Below are 27,757 nucleotides of genomic sequence, written 5' to 3' on the forward strand. Positions count from 1 at the left end.
TTTGTCTTGCAAAATTCTAGATAATAAATCTTAAAAAAAAATTTTTTTATATAAATGTAAACTTTTTTTTAATATGCCATTATTTTGAATAATGTTAAATTGTTGCTTCTTTCCTTTGCTTTTCCCACTCCTTAAAATCATATTGCATTGTAAGTACCATGTGAATTCTATTTGGGCATTTCCTTGTATTTTGAATGTTCATACAGGGAAATCATAAGGAATTTTTTTTTTTTTTTGTGGCAACCCCAATTCTGGAGAAAAAAAAACTATATCCCCCACTGCTTAATATATAAATTTTGTTTTGCTAAATTCTGGATTAAAATAAATTTTTCCTCTATGTAAATATAAACCTTCTTTTAACATGCTATTATTTTGAATAATATTAAATTGTTGTTTTCTTTCCTTGATTTTTCCTTTTCCTTAAAGCCATATTCAATTATAACTAGCACATGAGTACTATTTGCACATTTTTTCCTATCTTGAATATACGTACAAGGAGAAGAAAAAAAAAAGGAAGAATATATGTACAGGGATGAAAAAAAAAAAAAAAAAAAAGGAAAATATGTACAGGGTGAAAAAAAAAAGGGAAACACACAAGGACTTTTTTGCCTCCAGATTTGAGTGGCAACTCTGTTATACATATGCCTTGTGTGAGTTACATTATCTTACTTCTGGAATTTTGCTAACTACAAGAACAGCTTGTAACCAAGGAAGTTATATATTGAACCACAAAGCAGGATCATTAGCAATGAAAGTTAGAGTCTTTACTGCCAAAATATGCTCCATAACTAGCCACATGTGTTAAAGCACACTTCATTAAAAAAAAAAGTCATTCAGTCGAATCTATTCTAAAAGTCCAAAGTTACCAATTTTAATGGTGATGTTGTAATATTATGAAATATATTTATTAATACCCAACATACTCAAAAATCATAATTGAAATTAGATTAGATTCTTACTAGAATTGGTCTTTCATATAAATTCTGAAATAACTTCAGAAATGCCATAAAACTATCCAATTGTCTGTTAGTAAACTGTTATTGCAGCTAATAAGGTACCGAGAGCTAGAATAATATACTTACTCTAATCAGTAAAAATCTTAGATGAATTTGACAAAGCGGCAGGAGTACAAATGATGGAGGTTGAAAATACCCCATAATTACCTACGATCGAAGATAGAAAAATGAATCAAATTAGACATAAAATATTTTTATTGTTAAAATTACTTTATTTTTGTTAGTCTTCTGAGATTTCTTTTATTTTGAATGTCATTTTTTTATGAGAATGTATTGCTAGTTTCTTACTAGAGAAATATTCATTTCTGTTTTTAAAATTATTTACATCTAATTAGAGTTAATTATAAATGTGTGTGCAGTATCTTTACAAATAGTCTTTACACCAAATACTAAATAATCAAAATTTGCCAGACATTTGAAGACAGTGAAATTTCTTTCTATCTTTTGGAAGATGAACAAATATCTGTGCGTAATTCATAAAATATATTGTTTTAAAAATTGAATATTTTTATTGATATTATATAATAATTGTTTATAAATTTCTAAAACATTACCATTGAATGATTGGTTTATTTATAGTAAACTTTAATTAAAATGTGCTTTTTATCAAACCTATGTCTAAGTTCTGTTGAATTTGAATTTCTTTACTTTTGTAGGTAGGTATGAAGATGTCAGAGATTTCTTCCCAGACGTGATCTTCTTACTTATTTCTATACTGCTGTGATTATTGGATTATAAACCGTTGTAACTTATTTTCAGTTTTTAAAATATCAGTGAAACAGAGCTTTTCCTTGTGAAGCATTTATATTTTTATAAATGTATCAATTGTAAATTATTGTATTTAAAAGTTTATAACAAGCTAAATAAAACACTATTGAACTAACGATGATAATTGTTTTAATCTAAAAATTTGTATTAAAAAATTAATAATGTTTTTATTTTAGAAAAGTGAATTTTTTATTCTCTTGCTTTTTGTATATGAGTATCCCCCCCCCCCTATCCAAGATAAAGGCTCTAGATATACTACACATGTTCATTACAAAAATATAAATGTACATCAAAGTTTACAATGCATTCACAAATCTTTTGTATGTGTCAAGATGCCTTTATTTAGTCAAAATAGGAGTGAGAGTAAAGATGGAGAGAAGAAATGTTTACATTTAATAATAGGAATTTGACCATTTTGTACATTCAAATTGTACTCCAATTTAGAAGACAAAAATTACAGATAACTCATAATATTGTCTGGTAAAGACTGTAATTCACAATAAAATACTTTTGAGCAATTTTTATTTATTATTAGAAACCTACACATTAAATTATGATGAATAAATGAAAAATCCCTATTCTTAAAATTTGGTAATTCTTTTTTTTACAAAATATCAATTTTTTTTTATGCTAAAAAACTTATTATTTGTTACTAAATTTTTTATAACATTTTGACATTAACAACAGTAAATAATAGTGAAGACATTTAATGATATTATATAAAATATTCTTCTTGCCATCGCTAAAAGTGTTTTTGCATTTTGAATTAGTCATATAAGCAATTAATATATAAGTTTGAGTAAAATTAAAATAATTGGTCTAAAATGACACAATACTCGCATACACGTGGATAAAAACTGATTGAAAAAGTATCTAATGGGGCGGAAATCAAAGTCAAAGAATGACAATGATTTCCGAAAACATGCTGATACTTCCGTTCCGACTCTCACTTCTTAACGAGATAGAATGTTCAGAAAGGTGTGATTTCGAAATTCTGAAACGAAAAATATAGAATCTTATGTGTCAGAAGTTTCATGATTTTTCATTTTTTTTAGATTGAGTTTTAAAAAAATAATATAAATCGGCTGATAATCTTCATATATTTTACCATATAAGTCGTATAAGGTAAAGAATAGTCAGAGTGGGAATTTGAGAATACCATGACTGCTTGTATTTGCATGAATGTAATAGAGGGAGAATATCCCCATTATTTTTTTGATACTTCTAGCAGGATGGTGTTCTTATTATTTATGCTATGTGAAATCTACACTCATGTCCATAAATTAAGGATAATGAAAGTGCAGGAAAAGAGAGTCAGAAGGAAATCAAATGTGACTTATTTGTAAAGCCTATTTATTAAACAAAAGGTAAAGAGCAAAAAAGGTGCTATATGTTTGATATCATTAATAAAAATTGCGATTTTTTGCTCCCTGAAGCAAATTACGATTAAAAAAACCTATTTACAAAGACCAATATTACATGGTTGATATGAGGGTTAATACATAGTATGCTTTCAAGCCAGACGGTATAATATAGTCCGTGCAACGGCTAGGCATGCTGAGTATCAAATTATCGATCTGATCTTGGGGAATATTACACCACTCATCAAGCAATGCTCTCCGAAGTTCCGGTAGACATGTAGGAGGGGGGTTGACGGGCTGCAACTCGTCGGCCAAGCATGTCCCACACATGCTGTACTGGATTCAAGTCCGGTGAGAATGCTGGCCAGTCCATACGTGTGATATCCTCCGATCGAAGGCATTGATTTACGATGTTTTCACGGTGAGGACGAGCGTTGTCATCCATAAACACGAATTCTGCGCCCATGGCGTCCCGAAACAAACGCACATGTTGTTCCAGAGAGATTTAGACGTTCGATAGATTTGGCTTGTCATGGTTCCAATTTGAACATGCAAGTCAGTTCTGGAACCCAGAATAATTCCTCCCCAAATGAGCAATCCTACACCACCGTAACGGTGTCGTTCAATGATGTTCTTTTGCTGGTAACGGGTACCTGGCGCTCTCCATATGAAAGTCTGGCGAGAATCAGACTGCAAGCTAAACCTGGACTCGTTGGAAAACATCACACAAGCCCACTGTTGCGGTGCCCATAATGCATACTCTCTACTCCAGGCTACCCACAGGCGACAGTGAGTTGCAGTAAATGAAACACATCTGACAGACATACGAGCATATAGACCAATCTGTCCTAAGCGTCTGTACACGGTCTGTCTTGAAACTGTCGTGCCAACGTCTGAAGAGAGCTGATGAGACAGGTCTGATGCTGTGCTCCGTCTGTTTCTTTTGGCAGTAACTGCCAAATATCGGTCCTCATTCGGCGTCGTAACTCGGGGGCAACCTTTGCTGTATGTCTACTCATATTACCATCATCTTGGAATCGTTGCCAAGCCTGGAGATGACACTCTGGACGATTCCAAGTTCCTCGGATAGTTCCAGCTGGGTACGCCCACATTCCAGATGGCCGATAATTCTACCAAGTAAAAGTTCATCCAAATGCGTCCTTTGTGTCATAACTATGCGGTTATTGCACTGAAAGGTTTATAAAGCGCAATTTTACTTCTTTGTCTGTATTCCTTATACATCACCCTCTTACATTCTCGTTATTGTGGCGTACTATCGGTGTCATCTGGTGGCTTCCTTCAATTTGCATATGATTTTTGAAAATGTGTGTAGTCATTTTACGGGTGATATATGCGTTTTAGAGTTCGATTTCCGCATGACTGAATTATCCTTAATTTAAGGACATGAGTGTATTTTAATTGAATTCTTGTGGTGCTGAGCTTAGTAAAAATGTAGCATTGAACTCTCTTCACACTCACCAGATTCTTGTTTCAATAAATTTCTTTTCTTATAAATTGTGAAATATAATGTTTATAGTTTCAAACTAGTTGAGAGTATCCACTGAAAAAGAAATGTATAATTACCAATTAATGCACTTAGTACATAGTTTATAATAAAACAAATTTTTTTGTCTGATTTTTAGTAATAGATTACATTGTTGTCCTGAAGTGTATGTATTGGCTCTCTATAGGCCAGACCGTTTGATTTACGTCTATTAAATCGGCTCATATATATTTTCGAGGGTAGAAATGCGAACTCAATGCGATGTTTTTAAATTTTAATTAAAAATTAAACTGAATTTTAGCAACAATAAACAGGACACACACACATATATATAAGACAATTAATATAGCTATAATATCTGAAAATTTGAAGGAATCATGGACATGGAGTTTTATTCAAACAATTAAAAATATATTGCTAATTTGTAGCAATAAATTCGAATGTTACCTTGTAAATTCAAACCGTTTTCGTTGTTCTATCAAACATTTAATCGCATGATTTTCTTCCATTGTTATTAACTAAAGAAAAAGGATTCTATTTAATATATGTATAGCTTATGAAACAAATAAAAAAAAAGTGAAAATACAATATCATAAAATTTAGGGAATAAATCAATCATACATTTAGGCTTTCAATAGCTCTATGATGTCATAGCGTTGGTCTCTTTAAGAAATGTTCATATACAAAATGAACAGAGCAGAGGCAATTAAAAAAAAAAAAAGACTTTAATGTCCTACATTGTGACGGTATCAATGGCTTAAAGTTATATTTAAACGTTTTAAATGAAATAAAATATAAACAATACAGAGGCGAACTAGCTGGCTTAGAAAAGTGATGTCAGGGCCTAATAATCAAATAAGCAACTGCCTGTAAGTTGCAGTTCTCTTGTTATCAACATTAGTAGCCTGAAAATTTCGGTATATTATTTGTGAGATTATCTGAATATTTTAATTCTATTCTTTCATTTAATTTACTAGAGTCGTGTACTGTGGTTCAAATCAAAATCAAATATAGTTTAGATGTGAAAGCTTTTTAACATTCGTGAATAACTCACTTTTACAAAATTTATAATATGTTGTTTAAAATTTAAAAATATATATATTTCTTTATAATTTAAAAACATACTAGACTTACTAGTTTATAATTTAATATTTAAATCGTATTCAAAAGGTTTTTTAGTATTTTTTAAAATTGAAACATGAATTTTTTTCTATGCGAAATATTTCTATCTCTATTAAAAGAAAATGTCTAGCAACATTGTTAAGATGTTTCCATTACATTTTCCTTTATTCAAAATATTGCACAAAATCTTGGAGATATCTACAATATCTTGTGCTACTAGGAATTAAAATTCTCGAAATGGGACCTCTAACGAAGTGGCAATTAAATGCCTTGTCATTAGAATTTTCTACATGCAATGTATAGAGAATTAAAATCAATATAAAAATGTATAGAAATGAGAAAAGGGGTACTTGTGGCTTCCATTGCTTAAGGGACCCTAGAGGACTTAATCCCATCCTGCGACTAGTTGTTACATTTAACAAAAAAAATCTATTTTAAGAATGGCAAAATTCGATTCCGGAAATGCTCAAATTTACGTTTTCTTGGAAATGTGATATATCTGTAAATTATGATTTTCATAAAAATGTATCGAAAATGTTTTTTAAATGTAATTTTGATAAGCTTGCTTAGGAAGCTGACACATAAATATTTAAACCATTTTTAAGAAAAGATTAAATAAATAAAAGAAAAAAAGAAAAGATGAGGGTTTTTCTTTTCTTTGTGTGTGTGAAAGTTACAGAAAAAATATAAAACATATGCGTCTCCTTCATCTCGTCAAGGACGGAGTAAGTTTGTTGGGGAAGGGGGCATAGCGCTCATACTCTTGAAATCTCGAAAATTGTAATGATCAGCCAACATTATGTTTTAAAATATAATTTCAAAGATTTTTACTTATTCTAATTTTAATTTCATTCATAATAATCACATTTTGAATTACAATATGGCTTATTTTTTCTACTTAATATATGTAATTCGATGATTAAGATTTGTTGATCTGCTGCTATATCATAATAGTTCAAATATATTTTATGTATAAATATTTGGCTTTTTTGTCTGTTTCTATTCCCCTTGGAATAAAGTCTTGGAGATGAATGAAATATGGACTTCAATTAAAAAGGGGGGGGGGCGCTGTTTGGTATTTAACCTAGGGCACCGTCTTACGCAGAGGAGCTTTGTAGATATTTGCATATTAAAGTTATTTTTTTAACTGAATGTGTTTAAAAATATTCTACTACAGACAAAAAGAAGATTTATTTCTGTGTGCATTCTATGTAAGTGTGTAATAAAGAAAATAGATTTAGATTGAAAAAAAAATTATAAAGATATTTTATATTTACTGCTAGGGATGACGAATATTTTCAGAGCGGTTATTACGTAACCAATATCAAAAAGTCACAAATACAAGTGATCAATACTTTTCAAAGAGGGGTGTGATTCAAATCCTTGATACGATCTTACTGATGATATTTCGATTACAGGTTTTGGATCACGATAGAAAGTAACAATCGATACGATATCACTGAAATTTGCCGGAGCGGTGACTTTACTGGAAAGTAAGAATCGATACGATCTGTCCAATGGAAGCTCTCGAAAGAAATCTGTGATTGGATTGAAAAGTGAACGGATCGGTTATTGGAATTATCGTATCGTATCATTGAATTGCATATCACTGAAATTTATCGGAGCGGTGATTTCACCGGAAAGTGCGAGGCTTCACTGGAAAGTGCGAAGTCACCACTCCACTTTACGGGAGTGACCGATATTCGTATTTGATGATGCGCTATTCCATACAGATCATTTTTAATTACTCGTGACATGATTGACTTTGATTACATGTACTCTGTTTACTGCTGGCGCCATCTATTGGTAGAATATAGGACTAAAGTAAACATTTTAAAGAAATGACATATATTTTTAACTCATCTTTTCCAGAAAATGGTTCGCTCTAATAAATAAATTAAATAAATAGTTTTGAGAAAAAAAATTTAAGAAGTAAGCTGAAACAGATAAATAATTCAATCATACGTTAATTAAATTAGTAAATTAAGTATTAATTACAATTAATAAATTTTATATTTAATATTAAGTAATAATTTTTAATTAATAATATGATTGAAATAACAGATATTTGGAACGCATATTTAAAAATAACAATAGCAATATTATTTGTTATTCAAAAAATCGTGGATTATGCATCTCTATTTACTGCGTTCTTATTCAACACCTCCTAGATATAGACGTTTTAGGAGGCGTATTTAAGTTTATTTTAAAACTTTTAAATTCATTTAATGAAAATGCACAGTATGGCTGTAATAACAGACATATAAAAATAAAATAATAAAAATATTTGTTATTAAAAAATTCACCGATTATGAATAATGAAAGCAGTTTCGAAACAAAGACGAATAAGCTTGAAGTGAAATGAACATGTTTTCATCTCTTGTGTCAATAAACAGACGGATGAGTATAGGATAATGCACTCTGTCCATTTAAATTTGGCTTTGGTCAAACGAGTTGAATGGTATTTGATTTTGCTTTCAACGGATGTTCTTTTTCGGTTCACTGATTTGATATTTCAGTCTGACATTTTCTGTGTTTAATAGGAGTGGCATGTGTTTTCGAATTTGCTTGAATATAAGCTTGGGTTAAATTTTAGGGCGAAATGTGCCTGAGTAGGAGACATTCATGACACTGACAATATAAAAGAATTATGAAACAGTGATTATTTATTACAAAAAAGGTAAATTTTTTTTGTTTGTTAATAAATTTATTATTTTGTCCAAGTAAAATTAAAAGTTTATATTAATTCTAAATGTGAATTTCCATTTTTATTTATTTACTTATATGCTGTCTGTATGTTTGCATAAAAATGTCTGTATGTTCCTTTTAAAATTAAAAGATCTTTGGCAATTCACTATGGTACAATAATGGTTTTTTTTATTTGCATATTATTTAAAAATTATTTATTTTGGGGATTAAATTTTTTCAGGTTGACTTCTTTTAATATATTTTCACTCTATGAAAAGTTTGATGCAGTTAATGAAACTGTCAGTAAAGCCTGACTTATAAACGTTATTAATTATTAAATAACAACTTTTACTATATAGATATAACTTTGCTTTTTATCATTCTAATCAACTTTAGCTTAAAATTGTTATCATTTATGGTTATAAAAATTATTGTGCTCTATTAATTTGTTGTTTTACAGTGTTAACTGTGATGAAACCATGGAGAATATGGAAAAGGAAAACAAGAATATATTTTCTTCTTCTTATGTTCCCTTTCTTTTTGGCTCTCTTTGTTCTTCTTTGTTCACAGTCCAACCTGGTTGAGAAAAGCTCTGATGATAGAATAATTCGAAAATCAAAAAGACAAATTGAGTATGTGGATAAAAGAGGAATTCATGTTATAGTTGGACATTATATTGGAAATGAATTACCTTGGAATCCTACTCCTAACTTAACTGATGGTAAGGAATTTAATGCAAATAATATAATTTTTTTTTAAAAAAATTATTATAATTCATATTTATATAATAAAAATACCATAGGATAGAGGACCAAAAAAAATCAGTTCTTGATTATGTAAAGTTTGATCTTTTATTTGTTATAATAATTGTGTTTGTTTTCCAGCATAATTTTAATATTGGATAATCTAAGTATAATGTGATTCATTTTCTATTATATGATACAAAATAAGTGATTCATTTTTATTTCATTTTTACATTTCTTAGTAACTTTGTATTATTTTAATACTTTCACTCTCAAAAATGTTAAAAAAAAAAAAAAGTTCGTAGTTAAATATTTATGTCATGTATGGTAAAATGAAGTAATTTTCAATCTATAGCAGAAATATAGTGAAAAAATTATATATTGAATATTCAGTTCATGCTAAGGATCTGAAGTTAAAATAAAAAATAAAAGTAAATAAACACCACCAAAATTAACAAATTTGGTTTATAATGGCATTTCAGCACTTCATGTATTGCATTATGAATTAGTGTTAAATCTTAAAATTTTAGAATTTTATGGAAAAACTGAGGTTTTTGCCATTTTGCAGAGATACTATGGGGTATTGTAATTTTTTTAAAAAAAGGCCTTATTTTTAGATAATTTGTTAATATAAATCATTTTACACATTTGATTTTGATAAGAGTGCTTCATTTTATAGTTCATTGCCATTTTTACTGTTTTTATAAAATGATATGGAACTTGCCACTAGGAATTAATTGATATTCAAATTCAACCCATGTGTAACAAGTGTGAATCTTATCAAATTAAAAAGTGTTAAATTTTGTTGATTTAACACTTGTCAAGAGTTTTTTTTTTCTTAAATTCCAATTTTTTAAAAATTGAAATTTGCCATTATTGATCTTGAAATTTTAGTAGTTTTAATATAGTCTTCCCTATTTAATTTCAGCTCACTTTTTTTGTAACTAGTTTAAACATCTTTGTTGCTGTAAGCAAACAAACATTTTAGCTTAATTTTTCAGTAGTTGGGTAGAGTATAAAAAAAAAAAAATTAATTAATTAAGATTGAATTTTGGGCTTTATTTTGCAAAGTTGATTTAATATAGTCCTTTTGGTAAGCTTTCTAAGATTGTAGAAGCAGATAGCTTCTACTATCTTAGAATCTATCTGTTTAATATAGTGCATAATATCAAATATTCTTGACGGAATGCCAAAAATTCTTCCTAATTTCTAATATTTGATTCTTGCCTTTCAATTTCTTCCAAATTTCTATTTTTGATATATGTTGTCTCTTATTTACTATAGCCAGCAACATGTTCTATGGATGGCAGAAGAACATGATGTATGAATTTAGCTCTTTGCCTGAACATAAAATTTATTGTACAATTAAAAAAAAATATTTTTCCATGTATTAGCTTGCAAATAAGCAACTTTTGAACCTTATTAGAGTTCAAAATTTGATAGGACTTAAAAGTTGATTTTTTTCATTCCATTTTAATGTGCATATGTGAAAGAATTTGCTTTAAATATTGTTTTTCCTTCTTGTGTTTTTCTTAGTTTGCTAATGTTTGTTTTAAATGTAGAAAATAAAAAAAATATTTTACATGCATAAATAGCGTTTACAACTAGATAACTAGATATATAATATTTTAATTATGTTACTCTTTTATTAATAATTAATGCATAATTAATTAAGGAGAATTATATTCAACAGCTGAAAAATGATGAGTTATAAGTAGTGAAAATTTCCAAGAAAGTATCATATATTGAGGGGGAAAATCAAGTTTTGATCAAACCAAAATGATAGACCAATTTTTTTTATTTAATAAATTTTAGTAATGACCCTTAAATTGAAAAAACCATATTTTTAAAATTTAATTAATTGCTAAACTGAAGATTATTTTTAATGAAGATTCTTAGGAAAACATGAGTGTAAGTTATCCATTTTGTAGCTAAACATAATTAACTGAAATTGACGTAGCTGTTTTGAGGTTTATGAAGGATTACATTTAGAAAGAAACTGTTTTTTGAAAAAATTTACTATTGGGTTATCAATAAAATTATTATACATTTTTCTGTTTGTTTTTTAAATAATTTATTTATGTAATGAAAAAACTCAATCAGTGGTACATTGACTATGTTCATCAAACTTCTCCATCTCACCCTTAGCTTCACAACAACCCCTTCATAGAAGACTTTTATTGGTAAAAAAAGGGGGCCTGAGTATGTCACTGATTCACTACTATATTGCCGCATTGAAGAAAGACAGTCGGATCTCCATGGCCGAATGGTCATGGCACTGGTCTCGTGATCAAGAGACCTGGGTTCGAATCCCGCTAGAGACAATGCGATTAATAGTATATGTAAATACTTAATTCTTTGATTTTATGTTTTCCTTCATTTCATGTTCCAGAAGATACTGGACATTTCTTTAGTTTACCAGACAAGTGTTCTGGACTTTTCTTACTGTCTCCAGAAGAGTATTCTGGAACTTTCTCTGCTTGTATAAAAGCAGAAGATTTGTCAGTTACTGTATTCTCAGTTCTGAGTTCAGTTAATAAATTGGTTTAGCTCTACCCCTTGTGTGTGTAATTGAGTTCTATATCATAGTATCTACGTGACAATATAAATAATTTTGGAAGATGTAAAACAAGTGAGAAATCTGATTGTGCTAGTGCCTAAAATCTACAGTGAAAGACTCACTCAAACTCGAATGAGAGGTGTGAAAAAAAAATAGCCTAAGTCAATAATTTGTATTTTAATATCTCAGATAATTTTACAAATCAAAGCATGAAATTTTCTCTTCTTATAGATGAATGTAAGAATTTCGCCTATTGATACTTTTTTGCTATGAGGGCTGTGTAAAAATATTACTTTAATAATTTCGAATTTTTATTCTCTACAGAAGCTAAAGTATTTTCATACATTTTGGTACCCTGTGCATGAAAGTATGTCTATTTGTAGCAGTCTAGAAAATAAATTTTTGTTTCATTTTTTTTAGGGACACCCTGTATCTATACATATATTCAGTTTGTTGGAATTAGATACTTACATATTAATTTCAATACTAATACATATTAACTTCTTTATTATAAGCAGTGGTGAAATTTTTTAATAGTCCATTCACTTCTAAACTGTACTACTACTAATACACAACATGATAGGCTCAGTTGCTTCTTTTATAATACAAGATGACACAAAAAAAAAAAAAGGAATTTTTGAAATGCATAGTGGCAGCTATGAGCAGGTATCAGCACTGCAGGATAGTGGCCTTGAGCAAGTAAACACTTTGCCATTTTAGTAAACCATGGGTCATTGGAACGAGCAATTGTGTATGTTTGCTATTAAAATGTTTTATAAAAAAAGTGATAGTTTGGGAGCTGTGCAGAGGGATAGTTTGGAATTTGCAAGTTTTTTACAACTTAGGACGCCATTTTGCTGTCCCAACAAAACACATAATAAAAAGTTGGATTAATATGAAGAGGCTGGATCTGCCCTAAAGAAGAAACCAACAGGACGACCAAGAAGTGCCCATACTCCACAGAGCATTGAAGTTGTACGTAATACTCTCCATACTGTCATATAGAGCCCACAGTGCTCAATTCTTAAGCAAGCAGCTATTCTTCATTTAGATTTGAACAGAGAATTTAGTATGAAATGCACAGTATCCCATCTGAGGAATCTCAACAGCAGATTTCAAGAATTCATTTGTACAGGAGGATGGCATCTAAAAGACGTAATTTTTTTTAATGATAAATTCCATTAATGTTTCTTAAATGGCAAATTTTAAGGTTTCAATTACGATGAATAACATGTTTTACTTCGTTCACTCAATTTTATTGGATTGTTACGCAATTTCCATTTTTTTGTGTCAGCTTGTATAAGTTACAAATTAGTCTATCAAAATTTCAGATTTAAAGATACTTTTCTGAGGCATTTATTAAAATCAAGCTGAGCATAAAATTTTTTGTTAGAAATTTTCTGACAATAATCCCACCAATCAGCTGGTCATCAGAAATGGTTTATTAAGTAATGAAAATTGAGGGAGAATAGAGATATTGATATTAAAATATGCTAACATCTTGTAATTACAGCAAAGATATTTATAATATGAGAAAAAAAAAACCCAGCCTTTTTCTGTTAATAAATTATTTATAAAACATGATTGTATTGGATTAAATGGATACAGTATTTATCTGTATATAATAGAAGATATTTGGCCTTTTTTTATAGAAATAATAAATCATAATGGTTATTCACCCATACCTAATGCTGGTGCAAATGGAGATGCTTATTTTATCTTACCAGAGGAAAGAGAGAAAAGCAAAGCACTTTTTTATATAAATAAGTTTAATTTACTTGCCAGTGATCGAATTCCATTGAACAGAAGTTTGCCTGATGAACGTAGAATGGCGTAAGTCTTTTTTTGTTTTATTTTCTTAGACTGTCAGAAGTACAAAAAATTTTTCCTCATGAAAACAATGCAAGTTAAGTGCATAAATCCAGGAGGAAAAATGATTAGAATATGTATTGCTTTCTGTTATCCTTTTTAATACTAAAAAATTCTTTTTTTTTTTCTTTTTTTTTTGTGGTAAATTATTAAGACTTTACTGGCTAAAAGAAAGTACTAAAAGAGGTGGCATATGGAACAATCACTTTCGGGAAAGTTAAATATGTGTACATTTATATGATTTATTTCTTTGTTATGATGTGAAATTTGGGATGGAAATCCTAGTTTAAATATGATTTTTTTTATTCTTAAGTTATTTATGTGTAATAAAATTTTTGGTCCAGAATTTTTTTTAATTCTATAATAGCATCTTATATTTTATTACTTGTTGCTAAGCAATATAATTTAAGATTCAATTGACAATATATGTAGTTAAGAGAGTAGGACTTAAACTGAGTTTTTCAAGGTTACATTCAGGTACCGAAATTTTTTTAAAATATCTGTAATTATATTATTACAATATACTTTTCTTAAAATTTTAAGCATTTTGATTTGTTTTGATGAGTCTCTAAGTGGAAATTCATATTTGTATTTCTTTCTTCCTTTTTTTTTTTGTCTTTTATTTTTTACTGCAGATGCAGAGAAAAAAAGTACGACTTGCAAAAGTTACCCACAACAAGCATTATTATTGTGTACCATAATGAAGCCTGGTCAACTTTGTTAAGAACCGTCCATAGCATTATCAATCGATCTCCTTTGATATTAATAAAAGAAGTTATTTTAGTGGATGATGCAAGCACAAGGAGTAAGTTGAATTGATTTGCCTTATTAATTAATTGCTATTCACAATAAAAGTTTCCGGTACATAAAAAGTCGAATATCTACATTTCTGGTGAATAATATGTAATTGAATAGTTGTTTGAACCTTAAATAATTTCATGCCCCTCAATGTATTCAAAAGTTATTTGGTACACATGTTTCTTAGCACCTAGATGGATCCATAAAATCTGAAAAATGGATCCTAAAAGGAAGGAGTGGAGGTTAGAGTGATTTTACATTTTTCTGCTGTAACTTCAGGACATATTTAAAAATAATTTGTATGCCTTCTTAAAATCTAAAAATTTAGCTTTTCATTGACATAAATTTCATTTCTGTATGACCAGGTCTGCAATTTTAATCAATTTTTCAAAATTAATTTAAAATCAATTTATAACAACATATTTTTTTTCTTGTTGAAATATTAATCTTTTTTATTGTTGAATTCCATCTATCACTTGTGTGCTTTTGTCACTGTGAAAGGTTATATTATAAAGTTTGTTTTATCATTGTTTATCTGAAATCATTGATATTTATTCATTATTATTCAAATTAGAGTTGAAGTCACATTAAGAGATTGAATATGTGGATTCAATAACTGCACAATATTAAAATTATATGCATCTTGCTTTTTTCTTACATAAGTATAAAATATATAAATGCAAGTAAAGAGTGAATATGCTAGTGATATAAGCAAGCTAGTGATATAATAATGCTTCTGAAAATCTTGGAATTGTACAAAGAGCTCTTTAAAATGAAATATATTTGTAATAGAAATTGTTTATATATAGAATCTTAATTATTTGTGTTTAAAATTTAATTATAGCCAATGTATCATTTACTTTTAAATGGTTGAAAAATGTATAAATGAGTACAACATTGTCGTGTAGTTTTCCGTGTTATCTCTCTCTACTTTAACAGCTTGAATTATCATCAGCTGTAGTCATAATGCAAGAAATATATGAATAGATAACATAAGTTTTATTCTAATAAATTTTTAGATTTTAGACACTTTTTTATTATAATTTTGAATGTTTTATTAATTCGACACTCTTTTTTTTTTAATTTACAAATTTATTATTTTCTTTTCTAACATAAGCAAAATTTCATAAACATGTGAAATCATTTTTCTCTCTCCTTTTTTAGGAGAGAAGGGTAACATGCTTTAATCTGCATAAATCTGTTTAAATAAATATATTAACTTGGAATTAATGGAGGAATGCCAATAATTAATTAGTATATTTCTTCTCTGTTAAAAGTTTTAATTCACAAACAAATGTTATAAATTTTCTTGTACATGAAGGACACTCAATCACATTCTTTTTTTCTTATTTAATCTTCTAATATCATTTGACTATTTAAGAATTTTTTTAATAAAAACTTTAATTTTTGGATTATTTATTACAATTACAAGTTTATAGTTAAAAATTGCTTTGTCAAAGAGACTAATTTTATCATTGAAATGCATTGTTCTCTGCATATTTTTTTCATATCTTATTTCAGAAATTTTTTAATTATTCTTTATAATTATAGGTTTTTATTATATGTAAATTCTTGGACCTATTTTCAAAATAATTTGCATGCTAATTCTATGATTTTAAAAATACAATTATGTCAGATTTTTTTTGATAAAACACAATTTTATTTTTAATCCTTTTAGGATTTTTAAAAAAGCCTTTAGATGAATATGTATCCCATCTTCCTGTTTCTGTTCAGATCATTCGATCATCTGTAAGAGTTGGACTCATTCGAGCTCGTTTACTTGGAGCTAATATTGCAAAAGGGGAAGTTCTTACCTTTCTTGATGCACATTGCGAATGTTCAGTAGGATGGTTGGAACCTCTCCTGAGTCGCATTGCAGAACAAAGGTATTATTTACATTTCAAGAAATTATTAAATGATCCTTACATAATTTAGAAATAATTTTAAGTTCAATTAATTTTTAAGTTCTGAATTTTTGCCATATCTTAAAGCATTGTAAGGCAAGGATTCTTCTGCTTGCAATGTCAAGTTTATCCTATTTCATTTGCAAAAATATTCTATCTGTAGTGAATAAAGAGTTTTTGGTATTCCAAGTATATACAGAGTTAGGGAAAAAATAAAACTAATAGACAAATATAGAAAAATTTTGCATTGGTAAGTGATAAACTAAAGCTAGAATACATTTCAGTTACAGAATTATAAAGAAAGTTTCCATTTTAAGTTGCATTTTTGAATTATTAATATTGTGTTCTTAGAATTTGACAAATATGAGCACTATAAATATTTTTATGACTTCAGAGATCATTCATGTTACCCTACTTGGGGTCATACTTTCAGAAATCCTACTCTAATGATACTCATTTAAGAATTGATTTTTAAAATTTTGTTAATTGAATTTGAATTAAACTTGTGAACATTATTTGCTCTGTTATCATCTGAATGGAATCTTTAACTTGTGTTTGACTTTAATTTTCTAAAACTTACTTAAAATGAAAAAAGAATCAAGGCATCATGTAGTCTTAAATGATTACATTTCAATAATAAATTTTTGTGTATGTTTCTCAAAATTATCAAAAATAAAAGTTTACAAAAATAAATTTTAAGACCGTTATGCTTTATATTCAGAAATATATCTGCTGTACTATAAAAGTTGTTTTTCTAATTTAAGTTTATTTTAAATTTTTATGATTGGTTTCTTAGCAAGATAATAAAAAGCAACTTTGTACAAAAAAAAGAAAGTGATTGCATAACTTCTTTAAGAATAAAAAGAAGCTGCATATTTTGTAATACTTATTGAATGAAAATTAAGGATCAATTATTCTTTGTTTCATTTTTCATAATAATCGGTAACCTTTAGGGGGAGAATTGAAATCAGACAAAAATTTCTTTAGTGACAAGATGTAGATTTTAGAAGAGAATTAAAAGAAAAAAAAAAATCCCATATATTTGTTAAATATCTTAGTATTGTATTCCAAAAGAACGACTATCAAGCTCTTGAAAATCTTTTATTTTTTTTAACTTGGAAAGTGTAAGGTATTCAATATTTGGCATGCACTGGTATACTGTATGAATAAAAGATTGTGGAACTTTTGGAAATTTCAAAATGTTATTAAATGTTAAAATGTATATATTTTTCAAATTTTAAGATCTGAATTTATTGTAAAATTCTTTCCATGCTTAAAATTTAAGGATCATTTTATATTTTGCTTTTCAAAATTAATCCTTGTTACTTTTTATTTATTCTAGGAGAATGAAAAATATTATTTAATTTTTTACATTTTTCATTTCAGAACACGCATTGTATGCCCAGTAATAGATATCATACATGATGAAACATTTCAGTATGTACGAAGTTTTGAATTGCATTGGGGAGCATTTAATTGGGAGTTGCATTTTCGTTGGTATCCTGTTGGGGAAAGAGAATTACTGAATAGAAGAAATGACTCAACAGTTCCATTTCGGTACAAAGAAGTATTCACCCCCCACTCCTTTTTTTCTATTTATGTATTATTCCACTTGATAATATTTCTTTTTTATATTTAGGACACCTGTGATGGCAGGTGGCTTATTTTCAATTGATAAATCTTACTTTGAGGAGATTGGTCGCTATGATGAAAAAATGGACATTTGGGGTGGTGAAAATATTGAAATGTCTTTTCGTGTAAGTTAATACTTATTACTGAGTAGTGTAAACATTTGCTTACATTATAATAATGTAATATAAATATCATTGAACTCTGACATAAATAAAGTTGTCAAATTTTGTAAATTAGTATGGTATTCATCTGGATGTATACATTTTGATATTGGAACTCTAATGTGTAATTTTTAATTTATGATTTTAAGATTATTCAACTTTCTGGAAGTTTTAATTTGCTAATCATTACAATATTAAAATGCTCACCTATTATAGTTCAGTACAGTATGCAGTACATATGCTATTAATTATGTGAATTGTGTGTCCATCAAATAGTGTCCGAATGCTGCTCATTATTCCAAAACTAATTATCACGCAATAAAGCTATAGATGCTTGTCATTTCAGAAATACATCCGCTATAAGTGTATGAAATATTTTTTCATATTTAAAGTTAAACTTCATATATAGATTTACAAGTCAATTTTTTTAATTAGCAATACCCAATATCAGATGCAATCCAAATTTTGAAGATTAACATAGCTTGAATGTATATAACATTTTGAAACTTTGAATACTGGATTTAGTTATGAACAATTGAAATTTGCCATTTCAAATTCTGAAAGAGAATCTTCATTTTTTTTTCTCTATATATTTGAAGATTTAATGAATCTTTGACAATAAATATATTTTGCATTAAAATAATAAACATGATAAAAAGTATACATTTTAAAAGATGCAATTATATTTTATAATTTTGATTAATCTTTAATTTTTTAGTAAAAATTTTGTACAGAAACAATTGAAAGTTTTATGAATTCAAAAAAAGTCAAACCTAAAATGGCAATATTTTGTATTTTATCCATTTTTATCTTGTAATTTTTAAAGTATATAGCAATAATCAAATTTTCCGAACATCTCAATTTTCACTTATTTTTGTGATGCATCTCAACTTTTCGAAAGGATTTGCTAGAAGGAGAGAAAATTCTTAAAACAAAAGAGAAAGCAGAACTTGATTTTCAATATTGCTTTAGTTTAAGATATTTTAGAATTTTTACATAATGACGGAACATAAATGTAAAAACTAGAGAAAATTCAGTACATGTAACATATTCTACTCTTCTTACATTTTTTAAATGTAAACCATTGAAAAGACAAATGGGAACTGATTATAGTTTTAGAATTTTTTTGAGATATTTAATTAATAAAAAAAGATTAAAGCAAAATTCTCAACAAGAGATAAACTCATATAGTATTAAGTAAATTAATGAATAAAATTTAGCAGCAGTTTCTTGTGTAACATATTGCATTGTTGCCAGGCTTTGATAAATTACATTTAAAAAATGAGATAAATAAATGCTTAACAAAGTTTTGGTAAATTATTATTTAATATTCTTCCTGGTATAAAAGAGATTAAGTATAAAAAAAAATTAAAGTATCATTTGATAGAGACATGAACATGCAAATCAACAATTAATCAATTTAATACATCTATTACAGTTTTTCTTTAAAACATTTTATCACATAGAATCTCTGTAGAATCGGCTAAGTTTGCACAAATCAATTAATAAGAAATTGATTTAACATTACTATGATAAAGAAAAAGTGATGATAAAGAAAATCATCACTTTTTGAATGCTGCTTGTTGTTACCTTATAACTATGAGTCATTAAAAAAGGGGGGGGGAAGGAAATAGAGGAATAAGTTTACAAAGATTAAACACAAATCTATTTTTTAAATGCCACCAAAATGCAAAAAATAAAAAAGAAAAAGTGACAAACTTTAATTTTAGTTATGAATTCATATAAAACTATTTTGATATACAGACACTTTAGTGTCATCGGTTTTTTTTTTTATTATTATTTCTATCTTCTAGCATTTTTACTTTTATTTTTTAAATCGATATTTTTTCCCAAGATATGAACGAAATTGTTGAAATAATATGAAAAAAATATTACACTTCATATTAAAATTCAATTCTAGACTGCTGCACTTTTTCTTCACATTTTAAAAGTGTACAAAACTTTTTGGTAATTACTCTGTCTATACATAATCATTTAAATAAGGAAAAATTGGAATTGTTCCTAGTAAAAATGTGTAGATTATGCAAATATGAATTCATAAATGATCCCTTATACAAATACAATTAAAATATTTTTTAAGGATGACATATTTCAAAGTTGAATATTTCGTAATTTATGCTCAATAAGAATTGTTAGAATACTTTCCTGATGGACTTCCCATCATTTTGTTACATTAAAAAAAAAATTCTAACCAATGTAATTTGATTAATTCTGCTAGATGAAACGATATTTTTTCCGTTTCTTGATTTTCTGCAAAATTATTTTCTGGATATTAAGTAAATATTTTGATTTTATGGTTTGTTTTATTAGGTTTGGCAGTGTGGTGGAAGCATAGAGATTGCACCTTGCTCACATGTTGGACATGTTTTTCGAAAATCTTCACCATATACATTTCCTAGACCTGGTGGAGTTGGTGCCGTTTTATATCAGAATCTTGCTAGAGCAGCTGCGGTTTGGATGGATGAGTGGAAAACATTTTATTTTAAAATGAATCCTGGTAAAAAATATTTCGTATTTCTTTTCTGTTTCTTCCACTTGCCCTACAAAAACAATTCCCTCTTTCTTGCCTTTTTAAAATTCAGCCTGAAAATTTCATTCAAACAAAATTACTTCTGACTACTCACTAATTCAATACTATAATTTAAATTTTTGTTTGTTTCAAAATATGTTCAGAAAACTTCTTATTTTATGTATATTTAGATATTTTTAATATTGAATAAAGGTTATGAGTAATAGCAGCATTTCCAAATCTACCACTTCTTAGAGCTGCAAGCACATTGATTAAAAAAAAAAAAATGTTATTAGTTTAGTTATCAAATAAATAAATTTTAAAAAATAAAATTCTAGAAATAATAATTTATTAGGATAATTCTAACACTTTGTTTCTATCTGCTTTATTATGTTAATTTAATTATTGCAATAAATACCAAGAGTAAACATGAACTAAATTCCATTGAGGAATTGAAAAAAAGACACTATTTATTATTAGAAAACAAATTATTACATAATGCCTCGGCTAGGTTAAACTGTTATTAGAAGAATCTTTTTTTCATTTAATGCCTAGACTATTTTTCAATGTAGTTGCCACCATTATTGAAGCATGTTTTTGTCTTAGGGGGATGAGCTTTAGTATGCCTTTGTCATAGCAAGATGTCACCTAAAATTTACAAATTTGTCTGTGAATTTCGATCATTTTTATTTCCTAGCATTAAGAAAGTGGAGGTAGAATGCAATTCGCATATATCAGGATATTTAATTTTTTTAATGCTCAATATGTAACTAACACAATACTCAGAGATTTAAAAATGACTTCTGCAGTTTGCCAGTGAGTCAGCGCATGTGCATGTGTGAAATCTTGAAAGTAACACTCCCATGGCAAAAATTGAAATAGTATGTGGTTTCTGGATACCCTTCATATTAACAGCAAGTATCTGTTTAGATATAATTATGCACAGACATGAATGCTACACAGTTATGAGTCTTGATAAACAAATAAATGCATACATTTTCATATTGTACTAATATGAAAAATTAAATTAAGTCATTGACAAGCTTATTAAAAGTAGAGTCTGAGGTTGCAAAATGTCTAAATATGCTAATGGTTGTGAGTTAAAGAAACAAAAAATTAATTTAAAAATTTGCATAAAAGGGCATAAAATGCATTAATGTCAACTAGCAATTTACTAGCATTATTGAATTTGTTATATTTTATGAAATGTAAGTATTTATAAAAGTTTCACATATGTAATGTAAATGAGATATTCTGAAATTAAAGAATCTAAATTTTACAGTTTGAAAATTTCTACTACCTTAACTGCATTTGGTGCCACTATCTTCGTACTCTCAGGAGATTTTAATTTGTATGTAGAATATTTTTTTCCTTAGTGGCATATCTAATTTTCTATGAAAGAGTTTTATGTAGTTCAAATAAAAAAATATATATAGTTTACATTTTAATTTGTGCATGATTATAAAAATATATATAGTTTGTTTACATTTTAATTTGTGCATGATTATAAAAATATATATAGTTTGTTTACATTTTAATTTGTGCATGATTATAAAAATATATATAGTTTGTTTACATTTATTTTGAGCATGATTGTTTTCATTTAATATAGAAGCAGCTAAAACAAACCATAATGTAGATGTAGATTCCAGATTGAAATTGCGAGAAAGGCTTAACTGCAAGAGTTTCAAATGGTATTTGGAGAATGTTTGGCCAGAACATTTTCTTCCAATGGATGGTAGATTTTTTGGGAAGGTATCCATTCTTGTGAAATCAATCTTTTTTTTTTTTTTTTTTTTTTTAAATCTGAATTCTTCTTTCTGTTGTTTCTCATGAAGCTTTCTTTTCATTTAATCTTTTCTCTTTTCTTGTTTCTGATATTCCAATTTTATGATAATCCATTCTTTAAAAAAATGTTGAACTACTTTTTCTAGTTCTTTTTTTCCAAGGATGTTATTTTTCTGTTGGAAGATCATTTAAAATTCTTTTATTAGGTTTCTTAAATTTATATGAATACTATGCTATGAAAAATAATGCAGTGCTGGAGTCTATTTTTTATTGTATCCAAATGTTTTAAAACATCTATATGCATTATCAGTTACTTTTTGACATCCATGTGCATTTTTCTATTGATGCACTGTAAAAATGTATTTTTAAATTCTTGAATACTCATCATAATTCCATCATTTTTTCTGAAGGTTTAAGTGTATGTAGATTGGTAGAGGTGAAGTAAAATTTAATTGATAACACATATAGTCTTACTTCATTGCATTGTGAAAAATGCTATTATTACAATTTATAAATTTAGTTTAACTTTTTGTTGGACATCCAGGCACTGTCAGATTTTGAATATAAATATTAGGATTATTCTTTAGATGAATGCCATTTCATAAGTGTATTGTTGTTTTGTTATAAATTATCCTTTAAAAAATGATATTTGGTATGGAAATGTAATTTTTGTTAGAAATATTCTATTTTAAATATTTCAATATCTTTTAAAATCTTAAAGGCAAAAAGAAAATTATCCTGTTATTTTAAAAAAAAATCTGTTGTATTTTGAGTATTCTTTCTTAGGAATAAGTAACAATATACAGATATTCATATGCCTTTTAAAATTATAATTTCAATGAATTTTTAATTCTTTTGTTTAAGATAACTTTTAACTGAACTGAATGATTATATACTTATTGAACAATATTACAGTATGTTGTATGATATTGTTCCAGATAAGAAATTTAAAGAATGGAAAATGTTTCCAAAGAGGAGGCTCATCTCAACATTCAGTTGGAAAAATGAAACTAGCAGCATGTGTTTTTGAAATATATCCTAAGCAGGTATGCCAGATAAATTTTTAAAACTTTATTTAATTTTTTGTACATTATTTTAAATGCAATTAATTCGATGTTTTGATGGTTAAATATTTATTTTTAGAATGTGTGCTGAGTTTTAATTTTTCTTATATTATTTAAAAATTATAATTTGCTGAAAAAAAGAAAGCAGTTTCCATGTTTCAGTAGAACATTGAACTGTATCTATTGAACCAATCTATGTTTCGATTTTTTTACATTGTTTTGTAATTTATATGCATAAGCTATATATTTATGAACATGATATATTTCATAGCTTTAAAAAAAAAAAAAAAAAATTTGGATAGGAAAATATCTGTTTTGTATGTAAAAAGTAAAATCTACTTCAAGTGTCTTTTATTTTGCCTTTCTTAATCCAACCATTTGATTTGTTTAAAATGTTGAACCACATATATTATCCATTGAATTCCAGTAAAAAATTCCTTTCTAAATTTATGAAGTCTGGTTTTACTATCTTTTACTACTTTTGCCCCCCCCCCCCCATTTTTTTGTGTCCCATGCACATTTACCCTCTATTTTTTTTTACCATAATTATGGTAATGGAATGAACATCACCAGAATTCATAATGTAAAATTTAAATATTGGATTTTTAAAAAATGAAACTTCTTCAATATAATCAAATTGCTTTAAAACTAAAACTTTTTCCATTTTCTAAAATACCCTCATCAGTATTGTTATAAATATTTGTCTTCTTGCAGAGTTCCAAAATTTTAATGTAATCAACTTTGATTTTCTTTTTTCATTTAGTCATTTACTTGAATTACTCATTTGGGATTTACTTAGATTAGACTTTATCACAAATATGTGTACATGGTTAAAGTAGCTTTCTTTTCTGTTTAAAAGGGTATTTCATTTACTTGGATTAAATTTTATCACAAATCTGTCTACATGGTTGAAGTAGCTTTCTTTTCTCTTCGAAAGGGTATTTTGTCATTTCCTTCTGTGCTCTCTAACTACAATCAGGCTTTCCTTTTCTCTGTACAGTTAGTTCCCTCTGCTAAAAGAATGCCATGAAATTTAACATTTAGTCCTGCCATCTTCTGTATTATATAAGATTAGCAATATTTTAAATTATCGATATTTCATGTTATCTAATTAGTTACATTTTTAGTTTCTTCTCAGAATCAGAATCGTAGAACGAATTGATGTTAGAATATCTGTTAGAAATGCATTAATATTCTTTTGCATATGTGAATGATTAATAGCGACGAATCCATCCAATAGCAACTGACCATTCTTTCTATGACTCCAAATCTCTATGAAGTCTAAGCATGATCAGATCTGTTATGATTTGAGAAAGACCTTCTTCATTTTGCAGTCTGTCACTATACTAATATCATTATAAGAGATAACAACAGAAAAATATAACAAATCTTTAAAACAAATGATAACAGAATAATGTCATTATAACAAATAGCAGAAGCATTTTCTCATACATGTGGTTTTTCTTCCCCTTTATATATTTTAAAAGTGATAAAAATTTATGAATTGCTTATTATACTTTCATTTTATGTATGATAATAATCCAGGTTCTTTAATTTTATTTTCAGCTATTTATATTAACAAAGAAAGGACAAATTATGAGTGATGAATCTGTTTGCTTGGATTCTCCTGAAGGAGCAGAAGACACATATGTTGTGATGTTAGCATGCAATGAAATGTTGCGCCAAAAGTGGACTTATGATCCAACGGTAAAATTTTATTAATTTAAATATGATGTTAATTATTGTTGCTTTGATTATGCTAAAATGTTAAAAATCATTTCATTTCTTTAATGGTTTTATAAATTAAACGTGTAATAAGTTGTGTAGAATGGGGGAAAAAAAAAGTTTCTGACTCTGTATAACTTTAATCACTAAATAAATTGACAAGACTTGTACATTGATTGGAAATAAACATTACAGAAAAGAAAAAACTCAATTTAATTTAGAATTGAAAATAATATATTCATAGCTACATCAGATTTGTCAAGACAATATATACAGAAATAAAAAAATCAATAACATTGCACATGACACAAAAAAGAAATAGCTTGCTACAGCCAGCTTAAATATGTCGCCACAAATCAAATATAGTTGTGGTCCAACACAGACCCATTTCTGCTAATCATGCATGTTGGAGGCTGAAAGTAGAAAGCAGTTAAGCTGTCCTGAACAAAACGCAGGCATGGTACAAAATGTAGGTCTTCCCTATCAGATATGGAAATTTTCTTGGTAAAAAAAAAAAAAAAAATGGATATCATGTACTTTGAATTTTGGTAACTCAAGTATGCAACATACAGATCAAAGGTTTTCACATTATTCACTGTTTCATGCATAATCTTTGCCAATAGTTGTTGCACTCCTAAAATATTAGCAGTTACAATTTTATTGCCTTTTAGAAAAATTAAGCCTATGATATTCACTCACTTTATATTCAGAATTTTATTGATTGATTAAAATTGTTATCAGTGTATTAAATACACAAGCATACTGGTTAAAAAAATAAAAGAAGGTATTATAGGGTAAAAGAACTGCTAATATTAAATGGCACAATTCTGACTTCATCTCTAGAGCTGGCCTGACTAAGATATTGTTAAAATAGAATATATTCTTATAAAAAAGCCAACTTGTAAAATCTGTTACTCTGTGATATGAGAGTTTTTAGTAACTTAAACATTGCATTTTTTAAAATTTTGTTGATTTTCTTAGAATTTAGAAGTTGAAATTTATTTTATCTTCAGAAGTAAGCAGATAAATTAATTTTTAATTGTTTATTCCTGAAAACCTTTCTGGTGATTGTACTGATAAAGTTTTTGTTCTTTAATATTTTGTAACTAAATAAAATAAATCATAGAACAAATTTTGTAAAAATATGTTTAGGTAAAAAAGAAAAGTATTTTAGTATATTTTATAATTTAAAAACCAATTGTTCTGTAAAAAAACAACTTAATGTACTCAAGAAATATATCCAAAACCAAGATCAAGGAAAGATATGTTTTTAATTTTTAATGATGAATATATATTTGCATGATCATCACTGAATATCTTGTTGCTGTTTTCTTTCCAGAGTTTAAGCCATTTTTCTTTACAGTATCTTAAAATATAATAGTGATAAATTTTAGCTATCTCGCTTTTTGCTTTTTTTTACTTTATTATAATTGTTAATTTTAATTTTAAAAAACAAATAATTAATTTATTTTGTTTTATTTTACAGAAACAGATTCTTGTTCATTCAAAATCAAATTTGTGCCTTGATATACCTTCCAAAACTCGACCTGAAGCATTGACTTTACAAATCTGTGATGGCAGTTCTAATCAGAAATGGCTTTTTGAAAATGTAGATTGGAAAAGTTAATATTCAGAGAATTAATTTGAAAAAAAAAGAATTTATTTCTTTTAAACTACTTTTTTATTTGCCATTTAATCTTTTATTTTGCATATTTATTATTCCATAACCATGCTGTTGCTTTGCTAATTATATATTTCTTTTTACAGTTTGCAATTTTTATTTAAAACACAATGTATGTGTTTTGTGACATTCGTACATTTTCAAAGTATTTTTTAGTTCCTGGCATTTAATATTTGCTGTAGTTTTATGTTTTGTCTTTGTCCAATTAATATTCAGCTATATTACTTGAATCTTGTAAATGCTTTTTTTAATTGCAGTTTATATGCGAATGAGTTGCTGCATATAAATGAAATTTTAAATCCATGAACTTAAATGAACTTTTGTATCAGTGAATTCAGAAGCTGTGAAATCTATTGTTTACCTAGTTTTTGAAATCTATATGAAATTTATTTTATTGATACAGGTAGATACTGTTCTACTATTTTACTTTTTAAAAATCTTCAGTGGTTAAAATAAGGTTTCTGAACAATTTTATTAGTGCTATATATATTTATAATTATTTATCAATTCTGCTTATAGTCTACTTACAGCTGCTTATATTTAAACAGATTGATATAATTTATTTTTTTAAGTATCTAAGAATTTAATAAAATTTTAATCTCAAATTTTACATGTTACTATAGTTGAAGTTCATCAGTGTCTTAATTTTGAAGTTGTGAAGTTAAAATGGAATTGCCATACTCATATTTTTAAAATACATCATTGCTCATTTTTTAAACTGAAATATTTTAAATCACAAGGTACACAATAAAGTAAAGAAGTTGAAATAATCTTCAATACTTTTTGTAACTATTTTAATGAATGTTATTATTTTTTTTTTAAAGATTTGTTGCTTGACAATTA

At 27.3% G+C, this 27,757-nt stretch overlaps 2 protein-coding genes across 5 annotated transcripts in view; both read left to right on the plus strand.

Moving 5' to 3' along the window:
- Positions 1-1,899, plus strand: part of LOC129969208 (activating signal cointegrator 1 complex subunit 2-like) — a 38,990-nt gene extending 37,091 nt beyond the window's left edge. For all 4 annotated transcript variants that reach the window (XM_056083654.1, XM_056083653.1, XM_056083655.1 and 1 more), the window contains one exon: positions 1,673-1,899. The gene's annotated coding sequence lies outside the window, so the exon portion shown is untranslated. The remainder of the gene's footprint in view (positions 1-1,672) is intronic.
- Positions 1,900-8,143: 6,244 nt separating this feature from the next.
- LOC129969278 (polypeptide N-acetylgalactosaminyltransferase 13-like) lies at positions 8,144-27,484 on the plus strand. Its single transcript, XM_056083772.1, has 12 exons — positions 8,144-8,451; positions 8,920-9,180; positions 13,415-13,595; positions 14,267-14,436; positions 16,108-16,315; positions 17,720-17,890; positions 17,973-18,090; positions 20,458-20,644; positions 22,269-22,411; positions 23,383-23,490; positions 25,075-25,215; positions 26,720-27,484. The coding sequence occupies exons 2-12, from the start codon at positions 8,931-8,933 to the stop codon at positions 26,858-26,860; spliced, it is 1,818 nt and encodes a 605-aa protein (XP_055939747.1). The 5' UTR covers positions 8,144-8,451; positions 8,920-8,930; the 3' UTR covers positions 26,861-27,484.
- Positions 27,485-27,757: the final 273 nt, after the last annotated feature.

The sequence above is a fragment of the Argiope bruennichi genome, chromosome 5 (genome assembly GCF_947563725.1).
Source record: "Argiope bruennichi chromosome 5, qqArgBrue1.1, whole genome shotgun sequence".
Lineage (NCBI taxonomy): Eukaryota > Metazoa > Arthropoda > Arachnida > Araneae > Araneidae > Argiope > Argiope bruennichi.